Source organism: Monodelphis domestica, chromosome 1 (genome assembly GCF_027887165.1).
Source record: "Monodelphis domestica isolate mMonDom1 chromosome 1, mMonDom1.pri, whole genome shotgun sequence".
NCBI lineage: Eukaryota > Metazoa > Chordata > Mammalia > Didelphimorphia > Didelphidae > Monodelphis > Monodelphis domestica.
The window spans coordinates 507,736,819-507,762,403 of record NC_077227.1 but is presented as its reverse complement, the minus strand read 5'-3'; the positions used below and the strand labels follow the sequence as shown (position 1 = coordinate 507,762,403).

The 25,585-nt window shown below is 40.9% G+C and overlaps 1 protein-coding gene and 1 long non-coding RNA gene across 4 annotated transcripts; one reads left to right on the top strand and one right to left on the bottom strand.

Moving 5' to 3' along the window:
• Window positions 1-4,726: 4,726 nt before the first annotated feature.
• Window positions 4,727-11,519, bottom strand: TP53RK (TP53 regulating kinase). 3 transcript variants are annotated; one of them, XM_007475806.3, is made up of 3 exons: window positions 11,130-11,519; window positions 9,951-10,204; window positions 4,727-4,930 (listed from the first exon to the last, which is right to left on the bottom strand). In XM_007475806.3, the coding sequence occupies exons 1-3, from the start codon at window positions 11,467-11,469 to the stop codon at window positions 4,889-4,891; spliced, it is 636 nt and encodes a 211-aa protein (XP_007475868.1). In that variant the 5' UTR covers window positions 11,470-11,519; the 3' UTR covers window positions 4,727-4,888. The 3 variants fall into 3 exon arrangements, with proteins under 3 accessions (XP_007475868.1, XP_007475867.1, XP_001379393.2); XM_007475805.3 differs by having other exon boundaries at window positions 9,765-10,204; window positions 11,130-11,518; XM_001379356.5 differs by lacking the exon at window positions 4,727-4,930 and having other exon boundaries at window positions 9,660-10,204; window positions 11,130-11,517.
• Window positions 11,520-11,636: 117 nt separating this feature from the next.
• On the top strand, window positions 11,637-24,511 carry LOC103094143 (uncharacterized). Its single transcript, XR_008915442.1, has 3 exons — window positions 11,637-12,900; window positions 13,287-13,312; window positions 22,871-24,511. It is a non-coding gene; the product is annotated as an uncharacterized LOC103094143 (long non-coding RNA).
• Window positions 24,512-25,585: the final 1,074 nt, after the last annotated feature.

Genomic DNA, 25,585 nt, shown 5'->3' with positions numbered 1-25,585 from the left:
TGATGTGGTGGAAAGAAAATTATATTTTGAAAAAGGAGATTTGGATATGAACCCTGGCTCTATCACTTCCCTACCCCTGTCCTTGAGCAAATTCCTTCTCCTGTCACAGTGTCCTCTGTGAAAAAAAAGGGGATGGACTAGCTGATTTCCAAGTTCCCTTGTAGTTCTAATATATTCCATTCTAAAGCTCCTTCCAGGTCTAGCAATTCCAAGTTCTATCTTCTCCCCCTTGTAACTCTGATATTCCTCTAGGGAAGTCAGTATTCAAGGAGGAGAAAGGAATCAAAAGAATGAAAAGCAATTCAGCTTTGGATCATCAGTCCTTGCGGTCCAGAATATGGAAATGCAGGCTCAGCAAGAGGCAGGAGAGGGAGTAGCTAGACTTCTAGTATCCTAGAATATCAGGGCTGGAAGGTAAAAAAAAAAAAAGAAGAGGTAGGCTAAACATTCCTATCCACTACACATCAGTCTCACTGTTTTCTCCAAATTAGAACCATAGAACACAGAACAGAGGGGCCACCATTTCCCAGGGAAAGGAAGGTAAGAGAGGCACCCAATGGCTGACCGTAACAATTTCCATCATATACTCAGTCCCCCAGTGAGGATACTGGGAAGACAAGACCTCTCTGTGCCAGAGGAAAGGACACAGTGGGTAAGTTGGCAATTTAATCACCATGCCTAGAGTTTTGGGAAGTAGTGAGTGTCAGCAAATATCACAGTAATCATAGGATGTTAAGAGATGAAAAGGGCCAGAGAGATCATCTAGTTTCATGATGGCAAACCTATGACACTTGTGTCAGCACTGACACGTGTAGCCATTTTCTATGACAGGCGGCTGCATATGGGATCAGTGCTCCTCCAAGCCCGGGAGTTGCCTGGGTTGCTGTGTGCCCGCAGCTGTGGCCATGGCCATGCCCTGACCTAGCTGGGGAAGGGTTGCTCCACTCACTGGCCTCAAAGTAGGAAGGAGTGAGCTGTGAGCGCCAGGCAGCTGGGGCACATAGAGCTCCCATGGGGCAGGGAGGAATGCAGGTGCAGATGGAGTATGCAGGCAGGCAGGCTGGTGGGCAGTAGTCACTCACTGCTCTCACAGTGCCCCCTGGACCAGCTGGGGAGGGACGGGGGTGGGCATGGTCTGCTGGAAGACTGGGTGGGGCTCTGACCCATGTGCAACTGAGGAGTGCCTGGAACCAATTACCAGATACTTTTAGCACCCTGAAAAATATAGCAATGGCTTTACTCACAATTTTTCTCTCTACATACTTTTGTGAGACCTTATTCTCAGCGTTAAATAATATCAAAACCAACAAAAGAAACATTGACAGATGAAGTTAGTAGCGCTGCTTGGGCTTGAAGTGTACAAAATACCAACCTTCAATTGAAGATTTAGCCAATGAAATTCAGCAACAAAAAAGTCACTAACAGGCAGGTTAGTTAAAGAATTCCCCCTCCCCCTCACTTATCTTAGTTCAGGGCACTCCACACAAGTTAAATAATATCAGGGCCAACAAAAGAAACTGACTGACAGATGAACAAAGAAGTCACTAAGTAAGTAAGTTAAATGATTAGTTTTTGGTTTATTAAATACAGTTATGTATCACAATTATATATTTTTGGTATTTAAACTACAAATATTGGGAAATTATGATTTTTTTCTCAAAGTGACACATCACCTGAGTTATGCTCAGTTTTCTAGTGAATTTTGACACATCAAGCTCAAAAGGTTGCCCATCACTGGTCTATCACTGCTCTTTGAACACTGTCATTTTATTTGCTGTGAGTAACCTCTAACCCTCAATTTCCTTATTTATAAATCAGGAATGTTAGTATTTGTTACTTCCTCACAGGAGCTATTGAAAGGAAAACACTGTAAACCTTAAAGCATAAAGGTATTCGTGTATGGGGTAGATTAAGTCACAGAATTTGGAGCTGGAATTTTACTTATTTTTACATTTAAGTTGTAATGTAAAAATAGAGGCTGAAAAAGCTAAATATAACTTCCTATATGAGTTTTGACTCTCCAGATCCAGGCAATTTAGAAAAATTGTAGAATGTAGAAATGTAAATAAATTTAAATACAAATGTAAAATGTAGAAGAATACACCCTCTATCCTTTGTTCCTGGTATGAAACACTCCTGCCTCTCTTCTCCAGTTTCTCCAAAAGAACTATAGAACCATCCAGGTCAGGGTTGTAGCAACAAACAGGTCAATCCCAGTGAATCTGGGATTCAAAAAGGATTTTAAAGATCATCTTTTACATATGAGGAAAGGGAAGGTGGGGAATGGGGGCAGTGACTTGTCCAAGCTCACACACTGCCAGTCAGGAGGCAGGATGTGAAGGCAAGTTTTGTGCCTACACATTCTTATGGGAAGATGGTTTTCTAATCCTCTGTCGGCCAGTTAATCAGGTCTACGTTTTATCTGTAAATAATTTCGTATATATCTTGCTTTTAGGGGCTCTCTAGCTTGTTTGTGTATAATCTTGTCTCTATCTTGTTTTCAGGACACTGCTGGAGGTGACAGGACTTTGCCCCTTCCATCCTCTTGCTGTTAGCCCCGGTTGAACAAGTACCTGGAGCGACGCTCCATCAGGAGCCCAGGTTGGCTCTGGAGTGATGCCGCTAGGGCAAAATCTCTGCGAGGCCAGGGGACGGTACGGTACGAGCCAGCATCCACGTCCCAAAAGGGCAATGAGGGTGGGAGAAGTGGAACGCCGCACCTCACGGAGGAGGGAGGGCGGGTACTCGGTCCACCGCGGGTACTCTGGCAGGGTAGTGAAATACACCATAGCAGGTACGGAGAAGCCTGCGGTGCTCGGACCACTGCGGGGGCCGGCGGGGCTCGAACTCGTAATGGCTCGGTGAAAGACTTCACTCTCACACGCCGAGGCCGCTGAGCCACAGAAGCGCAGCGCCGAGTTCCTGCGCAGGAGCGGGCTGTTCGGTGCTCAGCTAGTTTGGCTGTTCCTGTCTTTGGAATTGCCGCGTCCTCTTAGGTTCCTCCAGCAGAATCAATGTAGCCTGACCGACAACTCGCCTCCCACTTAGACAAATCGCTCGCGGGCTCCCAAACGGATTTCATAATAGATTCCTATGTTGTTGGAGTTAGGAGGGAGGATGAAAGCATCTCCCCACCTCCTCCTTTTACAGACTAAGACGGTAAAGGACGGAGACGCTCAAGGTCTCAGCGAGCTTGTTAACGGAGCAAATCGATCACCCCAGTGCTGCACCCCAAACCCACCGACCTGGGGCCCGACCCTGGGTGGGGCATTGTTCCTTCCCTTCCCAGAGCGTACGAGGCCGGAAGGACGTGGGATCGGAAGTGCCAACTCCTCTTACTAGCCCTTCGCCTGTAAACTCATCCGATATTCAACTGTAAGGCAATGTTGCGTTTGGAAATAAGTGGGAAAAGAGCAACTGGCTCTGGGAGTAAAAGAACGAGGTTCATCTCTCGCTTTGACGCCACCTTTAGGCAAGTCCTCCTCCCCGCCCCCAGTTTCCTAATCGGTAAAATGGGGGGTTTTGGACTAGACCTCGTAGGTCCCGAACACCATAGGATATGTGATCCTGTCTTCCCCACGGTTTTAAGTCTCAACTATTGGACAGACTCCTTATGTGATCTAGCAAAGGCTTTACCCTCTGTTTTCACACGTGTACATGAGCGGTTTGGACGGGATAATTTCCTGGGTCGCTTCTACACTGACATTCGTGTGCCGCGATGGTCTTCCTGAAATGCTCCCATGGCCAACCCCCTCTGACCTCTTCTCTCTGCACCCCAGTGCCATATATTACATAATCATTGAAGTCTTTTTGTATAGGGCAGGCTCAAACTTCAGCCCCACCATCTCCATCATGGGCAGACTAAATCCAAATATATGAACGCCTTTGATTTGCTACTTCCCCAATTTTGGGTCCTTTCAAATACCTGCTCAAGCTCTTTGCACTGGCACCAGTTGTATGTTTGGGTATAATTGGACAGTAATGAGGGTTTTATTCAAGGAAATTAAAAATCATGGGAGAAGGAATTCTCATGGATAACCCAAGCAATGGATCCTTGACAAATTAAGAACACTGGATTTGGAGTGATAAGAGTATGGGTTCAATTCCTGGCTAAAATGAGAGAAGGTATGTAAAATATATCTTGCCAATGGTAAAAATCCTTTATGAATGTGAATTATTATTTGGTAAGTCACTCCTTTTTTGGCTCTCAAATTCATCTATAAATGAAGGAGTTAGATCAGAAAATCTCAAATGTCTCAAATAGTCATTTAAGGGCCAGAGTTCAACACCCTTAGTTCACCACCACCACTACCACCCTGTCTCCCCCAAGGTGTATCACAAAAAAACAATTTATTTCCAGTATCTCTGACTTCCTTGATGGGGAAGTTCTTACATACTCGTGAGAGATCTGGTTTCTGACCAACATTTATTTATATGTTACAATGGGCAGGTAATGTAAGCTCTCTCAGCCTCAGTTTTCACATCTATAAAATGGGGGTACTACCATTTCTTATACAGAGCACTCCTGAGGACCAAATAAGAAGAAATTTGATGTGTACTAGTATTATTGTATTACTATTATTATCTATAGTTTCAGGAGGCCCAGATAGGTTAATTGACTTGATGTGTTACATAAGTAATGTGTTAGAGGTAAGGATATGACTTCCCACATCCAATATTCTATTGACTCTCTAATGAATGAAAATTAATTTTCAAATTCAATAAATACAGTTTTAAAGAAATTCCAAATTTTATTTTTCAAGAGAAAAGATGAACATCCAGAGTATTTTACGTGTTCTGGAAAACTTTTAGCTACTTTTGAGACAGGGTAGATCATTGTTTTAAAGTTCTTCATCCAGAAAGCCAGAGCCACTAAACGAGGTCTGATTCATCCTTGCAGTCCTTGAAGGATTTCAGATACACTGCTACGCTGAAGAGGAGAAAACAGAAAAGGAATTTACATCTTGCCTTGGGAATGCTTATTAATGACCAATTCTCCATGAAATATTAAGTATACATGTGATCAATATTTCCTTTGGAGGTATTCTGAAATTCTGTTCCCAAATGGAACAGGCCTGGCACATCTCTGTTCTCTTTCAATTGGTTCTGATTTCAGTTTAATTCAATAAACATTTATCAGGTGTCCACTATGTACAAATCAAAATGGCAGATAACAATCACCTGCCATATATTGATTATTCTCTGATGGGGAGCCTGGAAAATGAGGCTTTTCCCTCTCTGGGATTCTTCTCTATTTCTCAAATGTCAGAGGAGACATTTATCCCATGTCCTCTGTCTTCTTCCCAGAAGAGACTGTATTGAGGAACTTTATGGCTCTCTACCCACTAGGTCACAAGGTTAGACATCAGAAGGCCTTGGCTCTTCTAGGCCTAGTTCTTACTAGATAAATGACATTCTGGGCCTCCATCTTCTCAAACTATTTTTAAAAAAGAGAGAGAATTGGCAAGTCAAAGATCTCTTTAAGATCTTGTCCTATGAGCCTATAAAGAGTTTATCTCTCTGGCCCCTTTGTGTTTAATGATCTGTGACTATGGTCTTTGCACCATAAATGTGAGCAAGACAAGATATTCCTATTAGAGGCACTAATGTAAGGAACAGGAAATAACCAGCTCTCAAATACTATTTCCTTCAGGGAGCCTTCCTTGATCCTTCTGTCTGGTAACCTACCACCTCAGACCTCATATTTGGTTTTGTAACATCACAATTCATTTATCTTGTAATCATGTGTTGGGCATCATAGTATAATGGATATGCTTTAGAGGATATCCAAATCCCACATCTGACATACAGTACTTACTGTGTGACCCGGAGAGCACAGCACTTCTCAAAGTGTGGCTCTCAAAGACCTTTGGAGGTCAAAATGATTTTCATAATAATATTAAGATATGTTCATTTCTAATACAGTAAATAATGATAGACAAAACCCACAAACAAAAAATTCTTGGCAGAGTACTAAGTAATTTTAAGAATGTGAAGAGATTATAAGACCAAAAAGTTCATACTGAACATGGGGTATTTTCTTGGTAAAGATACTGGAGTAAAGTGGTTTGCCATTTTTTCTCTCTAGGGGATTAAGGCAGGAGTTAAATGGCTTGCTCAGGGTAACACATTGAATGTGTCTGAGGTCAAATTTGAACTCAGGACTTCCTGATTCCTGGCCCACTCTATCCACTGAGCCTTCTAGCTGCCTCCATGACTAGAACAAGGACTAGAACACAGGTCTTCTAGTGTCCAGTCTGATGCTCAAAAGCTGAAATTTATAAAACTCCCTAAAACATAGTGCTTCAGAATAGTCCCAGATCATTGTACTCCTGAGGCAGTCACCTAGGGGGAAGATGGGGGATGGCAGAAGCCAGAGTGCAAATTCCTCTAGGAGCCAGTCTCTGGAGGGAGAGGCCAGCTAGAAGAAGGCTGGGATGGAGTGCTGGAAAATAAATTAGCATCACTCCTAAATCCCTTGAAGCCCTCTGAAAGCAGGTAAAGAAATCATATTTAAAGCCTTGTTTTGCTAAGGCTCCTGCTCCAGGGACAGTTTTTGACAAAACAAATCACAACAGCAATGGAGGATGACAATGAAGGATGATGCTAATGACAGAAAACACAACTTTAAAATATCCCACCATAGCAACTACAGACCATCCAACTTCCCCAAACCTACACCATAAAACCCTCAAGTTTGAATGAGACCAAATGAGCAAGATATGCAATGAGTAACAACAGTGACCTTTTCCACCTCAAGAGCTGCACTGAAAGTCAGTCAGAAGGCAATGGGCGATAGGGAAGCAAAGTATTCACCAGCCCAGGGCATTTTCCCATCATGACCGGAAATTGATCAGAGACAGAACATATATAATTAGCGAGCTCTGTTTGGAAGCAACAAGGGCAAATGGTTTCCCTGAGAAAACTTCAAGGTGATCAGAAACCTTGGAAGGCCCAGGCAGTGACTAGCCAGTTGCCATCATGCTCAGACCAGGAGAGCCTAGATCCAGGGGCTTTGAGATTTTTTTTTTTAAACCCTTACCTTCCATCTTGGAGTCAGTACTGTATATTGGCTCCAAGGCAGAAGAATGGGAAGGGCTAGGCAATGGGGGTTAAGTGACTTGCCCGGGGTCACGAAGCTGGGAAGTGGCTGAGGCCAGATTTGAACCCAGGACCTCCCATCTCTAGGCCTGGCTCTCAATCCACTGAGCTATCCATCTGCCCCCAGCTTTGAGATTCTTAACACTTTGAACTGAGATGCCAGAGGGACCCTGAAAATCTAGCTTCTCTCTAGCTTTCATTTTTGAAATGGGGTTTGGGCCAGGGCCAGAAACAGGCCCTCCCCTGGTGCTTAACTTCAAAGTTTCAAGGAAGTTCTAACCCTAGATGGTAAAGGAAGGTCAACTAGGAGATCAAACAAGGCCAATTATGTGCCCTCATCACAAAATGGAAAGTTGGGGAAGGGAGGTGGACTAGACCCCAGAACAAGACCCCAAATCAGGGAATAAAGCTAGACAGATTAGTAAATCAAAGAAAGCACCAACCAGTATCAAAAATTATTACATCTAAAGATCACTCCCCAAGAGCAAGTAACTGTAATAACTGAAAGTAGAGATTCAAAGTAAAAAATGGATTTTCCACAAGGACTATATGAATACCTAGAAGAAACAAGATAGAAGACAAGAAATGAAAGCTTTGGAAAAATAATTGATTGGAGAATAATTAGCTTAGACCTTCAGAAATGAAAAAATAAGGACACTAATGTACTTTTGGTGGAGTTGTGAATTGATCCAACCATTCTGGAGAACAATCTGAAGTATGCTCAAAGGGCTATAAAACTATGCATACTCTTTGACTCAGCAATACAACTATTAGGTCTCTATCCCAAAGAAAAAAGGAAAAGGCCTTATAAGTACATATTTATAGCAGCTCTTTTTGTGGTGGCAAAGAATTGGAAATTGAGAGGAAGTTCATCATTTGGGGAATGGCTGAACAAGTGGTATATGACTGTCTAAAGAATATTATTGTGCTATGAGAAATGATGAGCAGGATGGTTTCAGAGAAACCTGGGAAAACTTATATGAACTCATGCAAAGTAAGCAGAACCAGAACACTGTACATTGTAACAGCAATATGTATGATGATCAGCAGTATCTTAGCTACTCTGATCAATTCAATGATCCACAATAATTCAAAAGTAGTCATGATGAGAAATGTCATCTCTTCTAGCTATTTAACCCCAGAAGAGACCTAATGGATTCGGAGTGCAAAGTAAAAATTTTTTTTCTTTTTCTTGGATTTTTTTGTAACATGGCCAAAATGGAAATGTTTTGATTTTACATATATAATATGGATATCCTTTTGCCTGACTTCTTAATGGGTGGGGGAGGGGCTGGAGGGAATTTAGAACTCAAAAAATTTTTAATGCTTATAAAATTAGAAGTTTAAAAAAGAAACAAACTTCCCCCAAATTAAAATGACTAAAAAGAAGTCAATAACTCCATGCATCAGCAAAAAATATTAGGACAAAATCAAAAGGTTCAAAAAGGAGAAAAATAAGGTATCTGATATCAAAAACAACTAAGCCTAGAAAACAGATCAAAGGAAGGTTTCATTAAACTACCTGAAAAACAACAACTTGGGCACTATGTTTTAAGAAATCATAAATGAAAACTGCTCAGATCTAATAAATGCTTGTTGAAGGACATATTAGAACCAGAAGGCAAATTGAAGACAGGAAGAATCCACTGAACACCTTCTGAAAGGAATCCCAAAGTGAAAAGTCCAAGGAATATTATAACTAAAATCAAGAGCTTCTACATCAAAGAAAAAATACAAGTATCCAGAATGAAGCAACTAAAGTACTAAGCAAATATAGTTAGCAACACAGAAGATCCAGCAGATATGCAATGATCCAAAAGGCAAAATATATAGGTTTACAAACAAGAATAGTTTAACTTGCAGAGCTGAGTATAATCCTATGGGGGAAAACTGCCTTTAATGGAAGGAGGATTCCAAGTATCTTTGATGAAAAGAGCTAAGTAGAAAATTTAAATACAAACATAAGTTGAGAGAAATCCAGAAAAATATATTTGAGGAATTGGAAGTTATAGAGAATAAGTGACTCTTCACAATCATGTCTTCAATAGGTATAGAGGGAGTTAAATGAGGGAAAACAAAGCACCTGGGAGCAGATTAGTTCCATTCCCAGGATTTAAAGTGGAGACTAAGAAGAGATGAGAAAACCATTAAGCATATAACCCACCTCTGGAGAATAATGATATAAACAAGACACAGAGACATACATTTTTGGACACTGTATAGACTGTTTTGGCTTGCCTATGCTTATTTGGTACAAGGGTTTTTATCTATCTTTTTTTTTGACTTGAGGGAGTGAGAGGGTTTAGTAATGGTGAAAAAAAAGAGACATTGTAATATTTTTTAAACATACAGAGTGAAAAGAAGTTCATTCAGAAGGAAGGGTAGACAAACAATAATTTAAAAAGTAAATATAGAATTCATTATAATTTTAAAAAAGTAATATGAAATATTCATGATTTCATATAGAATCCCCTTTTTATAGAAATGCTCTTTTTGATGTCTCATTTTAGAATATATATTTTTTTTTACTAAAAAATAAAAAAAACTTCCAACACAAGTTTTGGTAGCCTCCCTGGAAAATTTATTTGGAAATAAATTGTATGGTACTACCAGAGAATTTTCTCCTATCCAACCATAGACCGCTTCCTTCCTCTTAGTCGTACCTCATCTAACTTTTTTAGCACAGGGCCTGACTTTTTGGATTCTGATGAGTAACTTTTTAGAAGTTCCTGGTACATTGTCTCTGTGTTGGGATGTGTACTGAGAAAGGCCTTTTCTAGGACATAGAGGTCTACACCTTTATCTTCTGGAAGGGCAGAAATAAAGCTGAGCCCAAAGTCTATAAGTACCAGGTTCAGCTGTTCAACAGGCAGCTTCAGGAGCATGTTTGAGGTGGTCAGATCTCCATGAATAACATCTTCATCGTGTAATTGTGCCAGAACCTGTCCCATCTTTCTTGCTAAAAGGGAGAGTTTTTCAGGATCACTTTCGGTTATGTGAATTGATTGAATATAGTCCCTGACAGTCAAGGATTCTTCAATATCTTCCAGGTATAGGCAGTTGGAAGCATAGTCCACAAAAAAGACAACTGGTGCTGATATCCCTGAAGGAGAAACAAACAATAAAAGGTTATTTTAATAATTTAATTTAATATTTTCAATAATTTAAAGGTTTTATTACATATATTTTTAAAAGTCCAAGAGTTTCCTCATTGTGCCAAATCATTTCAACAAAAGGAGAAGGGCAGGATTGTATCTTTTCTAAACTTTCTAAGGAGAAAGGCGAGTTCTCTACAATCAGGCAACAATTGGTGCCTTGATATTAAAAAAAAAAACATAAAAAGTCTCTAACTTCAAAGAACTTACATTACACACAGTAACCTGTCTCTTCTCTTAGGAGAAACTTGAAATTAAGATGCCATCATTAAGAACCCTATGGCAGGATTTCCCAACTAGTCATTGTAGTTTTTCCAGCTTCGAGGTGTACAATAACAATACCTAGCATTTATATAGCACTTTATGTATAGTTCCTTTGATCTTCACACAACTCTTGAGGTAAGTTGCTATTATTATCCCCATTTTACAATTAAGGATTAGGGAAGCATTAGTGAAATGACTTGCCCAGGGTCACCTGGTGTCCAGCTGGGGTTTAAGCAGAGGTCTTCCTGACTCCAGACCCCGCAGATGCTCCAGCCACAGCACCAGCTAACGGCTCTTCTTATTCTGGATACTTTGCATTTACTAGTATGTGAATATTTTATTTTTCCCCTAGATAAAAAATAAGCTGCGGAAGGACAGGGCTTTGGCTTTGGGCTCCCTTACTCCATTCTCCATCCTTAGAATTCTCCCCTCATCCCCCGGCCCCTTTTTTACTGCTGTAGTCTTCCGGAATGAGAATGGAAGCCCCTTGAGAGCAGGGAGAGATCTTATACCGCCTGGGTAAGCACCGCGCTCGGCCCACGAGCAGCAGGATAAGCGTGATGAATTGACCGCCGCCCCGCCCTCCCGCGCACGCACTCCCGCGCTCACCAGCGCGGCGGCAACGCATCAGGGCCCGGGCCTCTTGCACCGTACGCCGCCGACTCAGTCGCATGTCCAGGACCGGGTGCCGGTAACGCTTCGGGAAGCGCTCCTTAATCACTGCCGCACGGCCCAAAAAGCGGCCGCGGTACACGCGCGCCTCGGCCCCCTGCTTCACTAGCTCCAGGCTCTGCAGAAAGTCTCTGCTCCTCTCCCTTTCCCGTTCCAGCTCCTGTTCCCGTTCCCTTTCCCGCTCCCGTTCATGCTCTTGTTTCTTGGGGACGGTCAAGCCCGAAGTCCCCGCCACAGCTTCTCCCTCTTCGCTCCCGGTCTCAGGGACGGCCGCCATCTTGCCTGTCTCTCAACGGCTGCCTCTCGGAATTCTCCGGCTTTTTACGGAAGCCCTGGTGGCTGATCATCCCCCTCCGTGGAACACTTCGTATTTTTCCGGAAGCCCCGCCTCCTTCTCCTCCTCGAACTTTCCCTGGCTTTGAGAGAGATGGAAGGGACCTCTGAATCCGAGTCCTTCTCTTATTTTTGGAAGGGGATTGGGAGGGGGTGAGCGCCGAGGCCCACAGAAGTTTAGCGACTTCTTGTGTTTCTTACCACCTCGGTAGATGGGGGACAGGGAGACAATTTGGAACTCAAGAAACTTAAAAATCATTGTAAAAAAAAATTTTTTTTTAAAGTTTAATGACCCGCCTAAGGTCCAGTTTTCTCCCCGTTATACCGAGAGTCCCTTTAAGGCAGAGATTGGCTCATAGTATCTTTGTATTTCTTGGTATCACTTAATAAATGGTCGTTGACTGAAACAAGTAGTGGCAGATCTGGAAATTCAAACTTATTATTACAGTGCCTTCTAGGAGTTAATGAATGAAAAGGCATTCATTAAGGCTTACTTTGGGGGCAAGCATTGTGCTGAGATTTGGAGACACAAATATAAAAGTGAAGGCTGAACCTGAACCCAAAGAGTTTACATTTTAATAGGGCATAGGGGGAAGTACAGGGGAGAGCGATTTTTTTTGGAAAAGTTACTAGGATTATAAGTGGAATTATTAAGGGCTTAGAGTGGCACACACTTTTTAGAAGCAATGGCAGTAGCCCTGACTTCTGGTCTTGCCCCTGAAGCATCACTACAGGCAGGACACTTGTCAGTGCTATGGGCAAACTCTGTGGTACAGAAAAGATCCCAGAATTTACTTAATTTCTTTAGTCTGTACTAATGAAATCACAATCCAGTCTCTATCCAGAACTGAAGAGTAAGGAACCTGGTTTGGGAGGAACATCCCAAGAGGATTGGGACTCATCTGAAATAGTGAGCCAGGGGACATATTGATAGTCATTAGGGAATGGGGGACAGTGAAGGTAGAGAGAGGAAGAGTGGGTGAATTCTGAAAGGGTTTTAATCTTCAGGGCATAGCCTGTGGTCCATGTGGCTAGGCAGCTGGCAGGGAAGTGGCTCAAGATAGGGAGAAAACATCTAGTTTACTTGCTTCTTTGTTGAACACCTTCATTTTTCTCTCATAGGATCATCTAGTCCAATCCATTTATTTTACAGAAGAAGAAACTGAGGCCCACAAGTGAAGTAGCTTGCTTAAATCATACAGGTAACGATAGGAAAGTATTCTACTCCCTGGACCCTCTTCATAGACTTTCAGAATTTCTCTTTTGTTTCCTAACAGCCCCTTCCAAGATGCAAGGTTATTCTTTCATCAAACATTTATTCAGCAGCAACTAGAAGTACAACAAACATTACAGAGTCAGCAGATAATGTATTAAGGTATGTTCCAGGCCTTATTTCATGGATAAAATTCACACAGAACTTCCAAGTGAATGAAGGGGAAGAATGCCAATTTTCTGAATTATGACATGTAGTATGGGCAGGTAGCCCACTGTATTTACCTATTTGCAAACATTCCCACAGCCAAATATCTGACCCTCGAAGGCGGGGTCTGTTTCATTTTTGTCTTTGTATCCCTAACACCTAGCACAGCGCCTGAGGTACTAGTAGGTAGTTAATAAATGCTTGATAATTTAAGTTGATTGAGTTTACATGTTGGCCCTTTGTTCTGACACTGATAATTTCTCCTTAAGAAAATGTGAATTCTTTATCTTGTGTTGAGTACTTGTTGCCATGGGTACTTAATAACATATCTGTGTTAACAGGTTGATGAAGTCAAGAAGCCTGACCAGTATCCTTGGACTTAGCCTTTAAATGGAGGGAGTTAACAGGTGGGGATTGGAAGAGGGAGGCCAGCACATCTAGGCAGACCTTTCAGGGAACCAAAGCTCCAGTAAAGGCAGTAAACAGAGGCAGTGGTGCATAGTTGAGGAGCTGATGGGGTCAAACAGTGAGCTGCAACAAAATGAGTCATATAGCAGAGAAGAAGGGCAGTGGCAGAGTGATGAAGGACTTCTTAGACCACACTTCCTGTTGCCAGGAGTTCCTGGACCAAGTGAGAGTTGGTGATCAGAAGCAACAAGGGACAGGATGATGATAGAGAAGAGTAAACCTAGATGTGGCTTTGGTAGTATTGTGAGTTGTACAATATGGAGTTTTTTGGTTTGGCCAACAGAAAGGAAAAGTATTTCCTAAGCACTATTATGCTAACTACTCTCTAGGAAATAATTTAAACTGTGAGAGGCAGTACATAAAGTACGGTTTATGTGTTATCTTTAGGAATTGTGGAGTCCAATTTTCAGAAAAGGAAATTTATGCCCAGAAAGTGTGACTTGTGCATTTTAAAATTTTTTACTTATTTATTTTTTAGAATATTTTCCCATGTTTACATGATTCATTTTCTTTTCCTCTCTTCCTACCTCCCAGCTCCCAAAGCCAACAAGCAATTCCATTGGGTTATACAAATGTTGTCACCTAATACTTGTTTCCATATTATTCATTTTTGCTATAGAGCAATTTTTAAAAAAAAAGCCTAGACCCCAAATCACATACCCATATATATGTGATAAGTGATGACTTGTGCATTATTAAAGAACTAGTAAGAACCTGATATGGGATTTGAACTCAGTTTTACTCTAATCCTCCAAAACTATGCTTCTCGATTCTCTAGTTAACCCTAAACACATTCTCTTTTTTTCAGGTCTGGGGAAGGGAAATCTAGGGTAGTACTAAAAGCCAGAGGACAAGTATAGGCCTCTGGAAGGTATACTCAATTGAAAGTAGAAGACATGAATTTGAAGTGGACCCAGGCTTCACAGTAGTAAGATTCCATTGGTGTTCTTCAACTTAACGGAACTGAAAAGAAAAATAGCAGAGCTGATCCAAGGCTAAGGATTGGCAGGGAATGAATTGTAGTAAAACTAGGAGATGTGGGAATCAAGTGCAGAGGACAGTGTGTAGTTAAACTGATCACTCTAGGGTCTAGACTAAAGAATCTTTAGTCAGTGTATGGCCCAGAGGCCCTGCCCTGGGGACTTGTACCCTTTCAGAACTCACAATTTCCTCTCACAAACACATTCCTGTATTTACCCAATACATGCCCAGAGCAAAGGTAATGTATCTAGAGAATAGGAAAGAATAGGAAGGGATAGAGGGACTAGAGGTCTTGGGGAAGATGAAGAACAGGTTTAGGAGATAGTCATTAAACAAGAATTAATTAAGTGCCCTACTATGCATCAGGCACCTGTGCTAAGCCCTGAGGATATAAAGAAAGGCAAAAGACAGCTTCTGTCTTCAAGGTGCTCCCAGACTAATGGAGGAGAATTATAAATCAGCTCTATACAAGCAAAATACAGGTATCCCATCCTCATCTTGATTTTTCCCAGGGAGCTTTCCATATACACAGGTTGGCATAAGAAATTAAATGGGAATTTAAGGGAAGTTTTGCAGCTTGTAGGCACCACACAAAGGCCAACAGACAAATAGAAAGTTTAGAAACTCACAAGTGTATAAAATAGCTTATGACCAAATACTTAACCCAGATTTTACAATAAAGTACTGTAAACACCCATTAAAGGAAAAAATCAGACTTTCTGGTACAAAGGGAAGACCAAAACATTTTACACTGTTTTCCAGATCTTGAGGACACCTCACCCCTAACCTCTGCAATATGGAAGAGATACCTGTATATACTGGATAAATCTGAAATAATAGAGGGAGAGCAATAGAATTAAAAGGAGATCTGAAAAAACTTCCCTGTAGGAGATGAGATTTTTGGTGGGATTTGGAGGAAATCAGAAAAGCCAAGAAAATTCTAGGCATGGGAGTCAAACAGTGAAAATGACTGGAGTTAGACTATACTATCTCTTGTTTGAGGGACCAATAAGAGGTCATCATCACTAGGTTGCAGAGAACTTGGAGGGTTGTAGAGTGTAAGAAGAAAAGGAAGATGGTGTTGGGAATAGGTTACAAAGAGCTTTAAGAGCCAAAAAGAAGATTTTATATTTTATATTGGGGTTGGTAGGGAGCCACTAGAGTTTATTGAGTAAGAAGAATGACATCTCAGACCTGTGTTTTAAGAAGGTCACTTTGACAGCTGAGTGGAAGATGGATAAAAGTAGGAAAAGATGAGACAGGCAGATCCACAAGCAGGCTATTTCCTGCTTCACATCCAGGGTCTAAGATGTTGGGGTCTGTACCCAGATGGTGGCAGTGGAGTGGATGTGAGAGGTACTATAAAGGTAAAATTGAAAAGCCTTGACAAAAGATTGGATGTGGAAAGTGAGAAAGAGAATAACTGAAGATGAGATTCTACGAGTCAGTGGCAAAAGGAGAGAGAACAAGAGTCTGATCCGAGAAGGGAATCATAGTTTAAGATCATACCTATGAGTGAAAATAAGATCTCCCTGTAAACAAGTCCCTTAGGAATTAAGGAATTAAGGAGACTGGATAACCAGGAGACCAGAGTGCTAGAGAAGACATTGCCAGATATACTGAAGCCAAATCCCTTTCTCCTGCCCAAGTGTGGGAGCAGGAATTGAGTTGGAGACAAAATTGTGAGTCACTTAAGAACCAGAACTGAAAAATGAAAGAAAATGACTTGGAGGCCAGTAGAATATACCACCAAGGATATGAACAAGAGGATATGAATGAATGGAGGTGAACCTTAAAAGTGGCTCAGTGCCGGTAGCCAATAGGATAGATAGATTAGAATGGAATAGAATGAGGATGGCATTATTTTGTCTTTGTGTCCTAAGCACCTTCCACTGTTCCTGGCATGTTTTAGGTGTTTAACAAACTCTTGTTGATTTATTGATTGATTAGTAGTGGAATTTTCTGTTTATCCAGGTGAGAGAAAACCACTAGTCACTTAGAGTAAGGAAGGAAGGAGATTTATTACACATGGTCCCAGAAAGGATCTTTCCTCAAAGTTCTGGGCCCTGAGGAATGGGGGTCCTTGTGATTTTACACACTTATGTGAGGACATATACAGATACAGGGTGGAGGTTACACAATTGGAGACACACAGAGAATTACATGATTGGATGAAAAAGGGAGTGGTCCTACATTCTGTTGCAGCATTGATCAAGGGGATGCCCAGGTTTCTATAATTCTTAGTATGGTATAGACAGCATAAGTCTAGAACATCAATCCATCATGGATTTATCAGGTTATAGCACGGAAAGTAACAGTGCCCTATGAAATGGAATCATTTGCTTTGTTCAGAAGTTCCAACAGGTACAAGGGAAGGAGGGACTATCAGTCACCCTCTCTGTAGCAAGTTTCTGAGGGTGTGAGCTTCACAAAGCCAGTCCTTAGAGCATAAGGGGATCCCTAAAGGGGAGATCTGAGGATTTTCCACTACACAATGGGGAACAAAGAATACACTTATTTCTTCTGATCAGTGTGCTAAGGAACATGGAACATAGATAAAGAACAAGATAAACCAGCACTTCAGAAGATGATTTTCATCTGGAGAAAGCCAAATTTCCCTGAATCCCCAAAAGTGGGAAAATGATCAATAGAAGAGATAGAGGGAAAGGGGGAATGTTTTGATGATTGTGCAGGTTCACTAAAGGGCACCATGGAAAAGAGAACAGAGGACAGAAGGGACTACAGAATGGTATAGTCATACTGTAGCATCCTCTTCTCTGCCTCTCCTATTCTGGTCTCCTCTCAGAGTTCTGCCCTCATAAAATCCTAGAATTATCCCAGCTTTTGGGACCAAAATCCACTCTTTGATAGAAACTGCTGGGAAAATTGGAAGACTGTATGGGAGAGATTAGATTTGGATCAACATCTCACACACTATACCAAGATAAACTCAGAATGGGTGAATGACTTGCATATAAAGAAGGAAACTATAAATAAATTAGATGAACAGATAGTATACATGTCAGATTTGTGGGAAAGGAAAGATTTTAAGACCAAGCCAGAGTTAGAAAAAATCACAAAATGTAAAATCAATAATTTTTATTACATTAAATTAAAAAGGCTTTGTACAAACAAAACCAATGCAACCAAAATTAGAAGGGAAGCAACAAATTGGAAAAAATCTTCATAACAAAAACCTCTGACAAAGGTCTAATTACTCAAATTTATAAAGAGCTAAACCAATTGTACAAAAAAATCAAGCCATTCTCCAATTGACAAATGGGGAAGGATACGAATAGGCAATTTTCAGTTAAAGAAATCAAAGCTATTAATAAGCACTTGAAAAAGTGTTATAAATTATAATCAGAGAGATGCAAATCAAAACAATTCTGAGGTACCACCTCACACCTAGCAGATTGGCTCACATGACAGCAAAGGAAAGTAATGAATGCTGGAGAGGATGTGGCAAAGTTGGAACATTAATGCACTGCTGGTAGAGTTGTGAATTGATCTAACCATTCTGGAGGGCAATTTGGAACTATGCCCAAAGGGCACTAAAAGACTGTCTGCCCTTTGATCCAGCCATAGCACTGTTGGGTTTGTACCCCAAAGAGATAATAAGGAAAAAGACTTGTACAAGAATATTCATAGCCGCGCTCTATGGTGGCAAAAAAAGTGGAAAATGAGGGGATGCCCTTCAATTGGGGAATGGCTGAACAAATTGTGGTATCTGTTGGTGATGGAATACTATTGTGCTCAAAGGAATAATAAACTGGAGGAATTCCATGTGAACTGGAATGACCTCCAGGAATTGATGTAGTGTGAAAGGAGCAGAACCAGGAGAACATTGTACACAGAGATGGATACACTGAATTGAATACAATACAACACAATTGAATGTAATGAACTTCTCCATTAGTGGCAATGCAGTGATCCTGAACAACTTGGAGGGAACTATGAGAAAAAACACTATCCACATCCAGAGGAAAAACTGTGAAAGTAAAAACACAGAAGAAAAGTGCTTCATTATATGGGTCGAGGGGATATGATTGGGGATATAGACTCTACATCCTAATGTCTACATCCCAATGATCATCCTAATAAAAATATCAACGACATTGAAATAGGTTCTGATCAAGGACACATGTAAAACCCAGTGGAATTGCATGTTGGCTACATGAAGGAGTGGGGGGAGGGGAAGGAGGGAAAGAATATGATTATTGTAACCAGGGAATAATGTTCTAAATTGACTAAATAAAATAAAAAATAAAATCCTAGAATTTCAGAATTGAGAAGAATTAGAAGGGCATCTCTACAGTGGATTAAAGTCAAAATCTGGGTTCAAATCCTGATTATCAGAAATGTAACTGGAAAGTCACTCTTTCTGGCTCTCAGTTTTCTTATCTGTATAATGGGGTTATTAAACTCCATCTGTGACTCCTAAGAGTCCTTCTACCTCTAAAACAATTATCCTGTGACTTTTAAAATAATCATAAAAACTCACTTTTCCTTGATACTTGGCAAACCACTGGATTCACACCCAAAGTAGGAAGTACAAACATACCCATTTTGCAGAAATCTTCAAGAAAGAAAGTGACAATCACTATCTGTGTTCTTACCTGAACCCAGGTCTTCTAATTTCAAGTCCAGGTCCTCAGCCCACTTATATATTTCTGGTTCCCCCACCCACCCACCCATTTGAAACAGCTATAAATGGAAGGGAAAGGGAATAGTTACTCCCCTAACTAATGCAATAAAGGGTAGGTCCCCACTCAGGGCAACCGTGCCAGCTACTGAAAGGCCTCCTACAGCAGAGCTGTCTGCAATTTCTGTCTCCATAAGGCGCAAATTCTTGGTCATTTTCTCCTGAAAAGCAATTAAAGCTTACTTCAGAGAAATTGCCCCTCCATTGTTCAGTCTTCACAGTACCTCACTTAATTAGCATGATTATTAGTATATTGTTATAACCATCACCAGGGTTACCAACCCCTTTGGAGCACCTGCCTAATTAAGTCCCTTTGACAATTTTTTTTGTTCCATTCTAATAAAAAGACTATACAGTTTGATATGATAAATAGCATCTGCCGTTCTACTTATTCTATTATTCTATTCACTGTATTATACTTCCACTGGAGAATAACAATAACTCCAGTTTGTGAAGTTTTCTGGGTATAAAACAGTTTCTTATACATTATTCCCTTCTCACAACAACCCCAGGGGAGGAGGGGTACAAAGGGCAGGGATTATTTTCATTTTATAGATGAGAAAACTAAGGTCCAGCCATAAAGATTCATGGTCATCAACCATTAAGTAGCAGAGATGGGACTCTGGAGTCATTGTTCAGTGATTTTTCCACTATACGATATCCCTATTTGCTTTTTTTTTCCTCCTATAACTTAACTTTTAAAAATATTACTTCTGGGGACAGCTATGTGGATTGAGAGCCAGGCCTAGAGACAGCAGGTCCTGGGTTCAAATATGACCTCAGATGTATCCTAGCTGTGTGATCCTGGGCAAGTCACTTAACCCCTATTGCCTAGCCCTTGTCACTCTTCCACCCTGAAACTAGTATACAGTATTGATTCTAAGATGGAAAATAAAGGTTTAATATATATTATATACATGTTATATAATATATATATTACTGCTATCTTTTGGGTTTATTTTTTAACATTAGCTTCATTTCCAAACTTTTCTTTCCTTTTTCCTCTATGAAGAGAGCCATTCATATTAAGAGAATAATGAAAAAGAAATAGAAAAAAATGAATTCAGAAAAAGTAACCAACACTTTAAATCTGACAGTATTTTTGTCTTGGTAACAACTCTAAGTCAGAAGGGTAAGGGCTAGGCATTTGGAGTTAAATGACTTGCTCAGGGTCATACAGCTAGGTAATATCTGAGATCAAATTGGAACCCAAGTCCTCCTGATCCCAGGCCTAGCTCTATATCCACTGTACCACCTAGCTGCCTCGTAACATTTTATTTCATTCCTAACTCAGATGTTTCCAATCTAGAGTACACTAGAATATTCAGTAAATAACTATGTTATCCTACTGACCTTAATTCACTATTTTTGTTTTTAATTAGACAACATGCCATAGTGGATTGAGAAAAAATCAGATGTAAATTCAAGTCTCACCACTGACACTTACTGGCTGAGTGACTCTAAGCTGGAAAGTAGGTGCTATTATGATCCTCATTTTATAATTGTGGAAACTGAGGCAAACAAGTTAAATGACTTCCCTAAATTAATGCAGCTGCTAGGATCTGAGGTCACATTTGAACTCAGATCAACCCAACTCCAGGGGATGTGCTGGGATTCCAGGAAGGTACACCAGGACGTGCCTTCATGGGATACAGACTTTTGATGTTCATAGAAATGGGGGGGGGGGACAGTTCCAGACCCCTTCCTGTTTTTGACATTGGCACATAGCATTTTATTTTATTTTTTAAACCCTTCCCAGGGTTGTGAGGATTGAATAAGATTGTTAAAAAAGTGTTTAGCACAATACCTAGCATGTAGCAGGCAATTAATAGTCGTTCCCTTTCTCTTCCCCCCATAAAACAGGCTTGATAAATTTAATAATATTTTTATTTTCCCCTATTACTTGTAAAGACAATTTTTAACAATCATTTTTTAAAGTTTTGAGCTTCAAATTCCCCCCCTTCTTCTGACTTGCACTCCTGCCCTGCCCTCTCTTGTCCCTAGGATGGTAAGCAATCTGATACAGATTTTACATGTGCCATCATATGAAACATTTTTCCACATTAGTAATTTTGTGGAAGAAGTAACTCAATGACTGTAAAAGGTAGAGAAGATTCAGGTCTACATTAGGAGAGAGAGTTTCTAGTGAAATGAGGTCAGATCTCCAGGTCCTGTCCCTATTTTATTTCTTAAATGCACATTCATGGTAAACTCCAGAATTTGTTTCCTTTTACATAGAGTAGGGGATACAGGAAGGTTTGCTGAAAGCCACGGGGTACAACAACAAAAAACAACAACAACAACAACAACTTTGGGACCCATTTTAACTCATTCTCTAAACCTTCACAAAAGAGCATAGGATGTTAGAACTGGAGAGGATCTTAGAAATTCTTCAGTCCAAACTCTTCATTTTATAAAGATCAGGCTCTTAAAGGGGAAATAAGATAAAAGATTAGATTATTTTTTAAAAAGAGTCAGAGAAAACAAAGTGTCAGAGCTGGAAGGAATCAGAGATTATTTAGCCCAACTTCCTCATTTTTTAAAAAATTTTATAGTATTTTATTTGATCATTTCCATGCATTATTCATTAAAGACAAAGATCATTTTCTTTTCCTCCCTCCCGCCCCCCTCCTCCCCTAGCCAATGCGTGATTCCACTGGGTATCACATGTGTTCTTGATTCGAACCCATTGCCATGTTGTTAGTAACCAACTTCCTCATTTTAAAGAGAAGGTTGCATATGGACCAACTGGACTATAGGACCTTCACTGACAGGAACTATATCTTCTATTTTTCTCATATCACCTGTAGCTTCCAGTATAGGACTGACCATGAAGTAAGTGCCAAAATCCCAGCTTGCATATTTGAATTCTTTAAAAAAATATGTTCTTCTTTTAATTTAAAAAATTGTCAAATAAAAAATGACTCCTTTCTGAATATATCCTTTTCCTTCCTCAACCCTTGTAACAAAGATTTAAAAAGAGAAAAAAAAAACAGTTCAACAAACCAACCAATAACTACTTATACAGTATTCCACATCTGAAGTCCTTCTCTCTGTCAAAAGGAGAGGAAGGATGGTAATTAAATTTTTTTTTCTTTTTTTGATGAAGGGTGGAGAGTAAGTAGTACACTCTTCAGGAAAGCTTTTGCACACAAGACCTCATCCAAATTTACTTTGATGATTTGAGCTAGCGTGATTTGGATAGCTGATGCTTAAGTTAACTGTATTTTGGTCAGTTGTAGGTTTAAAATGCAAGCGCAAGGAGAAAGAGTTTATTTCAACTGCCTAATGATTTTACAGCCAAATTAGGGGAAGTTTTGAGAATAGAAATTGGTTGCCGTCTGTTTCAATGGAAGAGGCAGCTGCCCACGTCCTTCCAATGCTCCTGAGTTGGGTTAATAGGATTCTGTTGTGAAAGGGTCACAAAATGAAGTGAATTCAGCTGAAGCCTCATTAGTGCTAAAAAGATTCAGAGATCCTCAATCTTATCATTTTCGTTTTCTGGAATTGGATCGGATAAGTATATTTTATCTTAGGATTTCAGTTCATCTAAAGTTGACTATATGCAGAGAGAGGTAGACAGAGACAGAGACAGAGAGAGGGAGGGAGGGAAGGGGAGAGGAGAGAGAGAGACAGAGAGAAAAAGACAGAGAAAGGCAGAGGGAGAGAGAGGGAGAGGGGTTGAGATTCTCTTTGATTATATTTGACTATTCCATTTACCTAGAATTTCTGCCTGTCTCAATTGTGATATACTTGACTTGTGGGATTTAGACAGTTTTTGCAAAGGCCTGGAGCATGAGCTTTGCAAAGCAGGGTCTGCGCGGGACCTGGGCTCACACATGGAATGGAAAAGAAAGATCCCAGACTCGGGGAAAGGGATAAAAGGTGGAACCTGAGGACCAGGGGCGTCTGCTGACTGTCGGACACCAGGAGAGCAGGGACTGACTTCCTGTGGCCATCTTGTGAAGGCTAGAGGGAGTTAACTGCCTTTCCCGACCAAACCTTGGAGGTTCCTGTCATGGAGCTTGTCACGAGAGGTTTTCCATTCCTGACCCAGAGGTCATTACCTGTGGATTCTGTGAGCTGAGCCATTCTTGTACGCTCCTGAATTCTGTGTGTGAGCTGTGGAGGCCCAGTGAATCTACAAGAGAAGAACCCTACCCTCTTGGGAAGGCCTCAGGCCTCCAGGGGGTGAACTCAACTTGATATTGCCATCTTATCCTGACGAACTGTTTACTTGTCAGTACTTGTGAGTGGACCACTTAGAACACGATTTAGTTAGCTAGATTTTACTAAGGGAGCTGAGAGAGTAGAGGGAGTAGCCATCATCCTCTATGAAGGCAGTCCTTGAGGACGCGGGCTGGATTTGGGGGGAGAACTGAGATGATAAGATTGAGGGACCCCTGAACCCTGGTCCACTGACCTGAGATCTGAGTATTGTAATAAAACAACTGCTTCATCACTCTCTGTGAAGCAGTCAGATTGTACTGTACCATCAAAGACAGGTTAGGCCTACCTGTGGCCACCATCTTAACTCCAACCAGCTGAACCATCACTGGGTTCCTAGGAAGTTACTAACCTACTTCAGCTCCGTACACTAATTAGGTCATCGATCACCTAAATATTTCAAAGTGCAGAATAAAGACTTATTTGGAAAATTGTGTGTGTGTGTGGCGGGGGAGAGCTTTCTTTGGGCTAGACTCACAAGGTAAAGGCCCAATAGCATTGGGCTCTGTGAGAACATGGGCTATTTCTGTTGTCTTAGTCCTGCACCTAGCACAGTGCCTTGTACAAAGAAAATGCTTAATTATTATTGGATTGGACTGAATCAGATTGAAAAGGTGTCTGGGAATAACTGAGAGGAAGGAGCAAAGATGCAAGAAAACCTCTGGGGATGCTATACTTGTCTTAGAAAATATCTTCCCTACATAAAAACAGCAACCCACAAGTATTTAATGAATGCCTACCAATCCTTCAGTCAATGTTGCTGTCAAGGTTCTAAGGATACGAAATACATTAATGAGACCGCGTGTATTAGAAGGGGTATAAAGGCCATTTTCCAGTATATGGATGAGGCGGTGGGCTGGCAAGTAGTGAGAATGAGGGAAAGCAGAGAGAACAGGAATAGCCACCGGTGCTGCCAGGGGGCCAAAGGGATTTGAAAGAGGAAGGCCTCCCTCACACTGAATATATCTCCTTGGGAAACTTGGACAAGTCACCTATCATCCAGAGTAGAGGAGTTGTGATCTGTGTTGATAGAGGGAGCCTCCTCGTCAAAGAAAATAGAGATGTTGCAAAATAAGGGAATCAAGAATGGATCACACTAATCAGGAGTTGATTTAGTCTCTGAGTCAGAATGGATTTTAGAATATAGATTGTCTATGCCTACTAGAATTGGGCACTCTATGGGTGAATGATTATTAACACTGGGAAGGAATTCTAGCACAAAATCTTGGAGGATAAAACTTAAAATGTCAGCCCAGCTCCTCTGACTCCAAATTCAGGATTCTTTCTGTTGTACCACATAGAAGATAGTACAGTTTTTTAGTGAGTCAGAGTTATAAAGTCAGCCCTAGACCAACCCAGTGTAGAGGAAAGAACAGTGGATTTGTAGATATCCTATATGGGTTCAAATCTTGCTGCGCACTTACTGAGCTGGCATGACCTTGGTCAAGTCCTGTAACTTTTAGGGCTTAGAATTCTCTTTCACAAAATAAGGGAGTTGAGTTCCCTGATAGAATATAAAGGATTTCATTTTATTTTTTGTCTTTTTATCCCTAGCACCTAAAACAGTGCTTAGAATATACATAATTGATATTGTTCAGCAACAGGTGGAAAGAACACTTCAGTCAGCTTCTCAACCCACCCTCTTCAGTGGACCAAAGCGCCCTTGACCAGATCCCCCAAGACTGCTCCACTGAAGTGTTCAATAAATGTTGCTGATCCTTGGGGCTACTAAATTACTTCCAGATCTAGAACTTCTAGTTCTACAAAGGACTTGCAGAGGGAGAAACTGAATCCAGAAAGAGGAAACAATCCCTAAAATCCTACAGCTGGTGCAGGTTAGGAGCCAGAACCCAAGACTCCTCTCCATTGCATGATAGCTTTGCTGGCTCTACTGAGAATTTCAGAAGTCAAAATAAACTGGGGACAGCTGGATCGCTTAGTGGATGGAGAGCCAAACCTAGAGATAGAGGTCCTGGGTTCAAATTTGACCTCACTTCCCAGCTGTGTGTCTCTGGGCAAGTCACGTGACCCCCATTGCCTAGCCCTTACCACTCTTCTGCCTTGGAGCCAATACACAGTATTGATTCTAAGACAGAGGGGAAGAGTTTGTTTAAAAGTCAAAATAAATTTAGAGATTCTAGAAAAAACATGTGAGCCTCAGTTTAATTCTTGATGATTGATGGCAAAGACGTTTATCGTCCCTTAAAGGAGGGCACGGGACAAGTGCCTTTCAAGTCCCCCCGGGCCTGGAGAAGGCAG

Excerpts from the sequence above, each read along its gene's own strand:
- TP53RK (XM_007475805.3), bottom strand. The coding sequence starts at position 11,469 with ATGGCGGCCGTCCCTGAGACCGGGAGCGAAGAGGGAGAAGCTGTGGCG. Across the intron at positions 10,205-11,129 it reads GATGCGTTGCCGCCGCGCTG|GGATATCAGCACCAGTTGTC; the intron begins GTGAGCGCGGGA and ends TTTCTCCTTCAG. Across the intron at positions 4,931-9,764 it reads TGCTAAAAAAGTTAGATGAG|CGTAGCAGTGTATCTGAAAT; the intron begins GTACGACTAAGA and ends TCTCCTCTTCAG.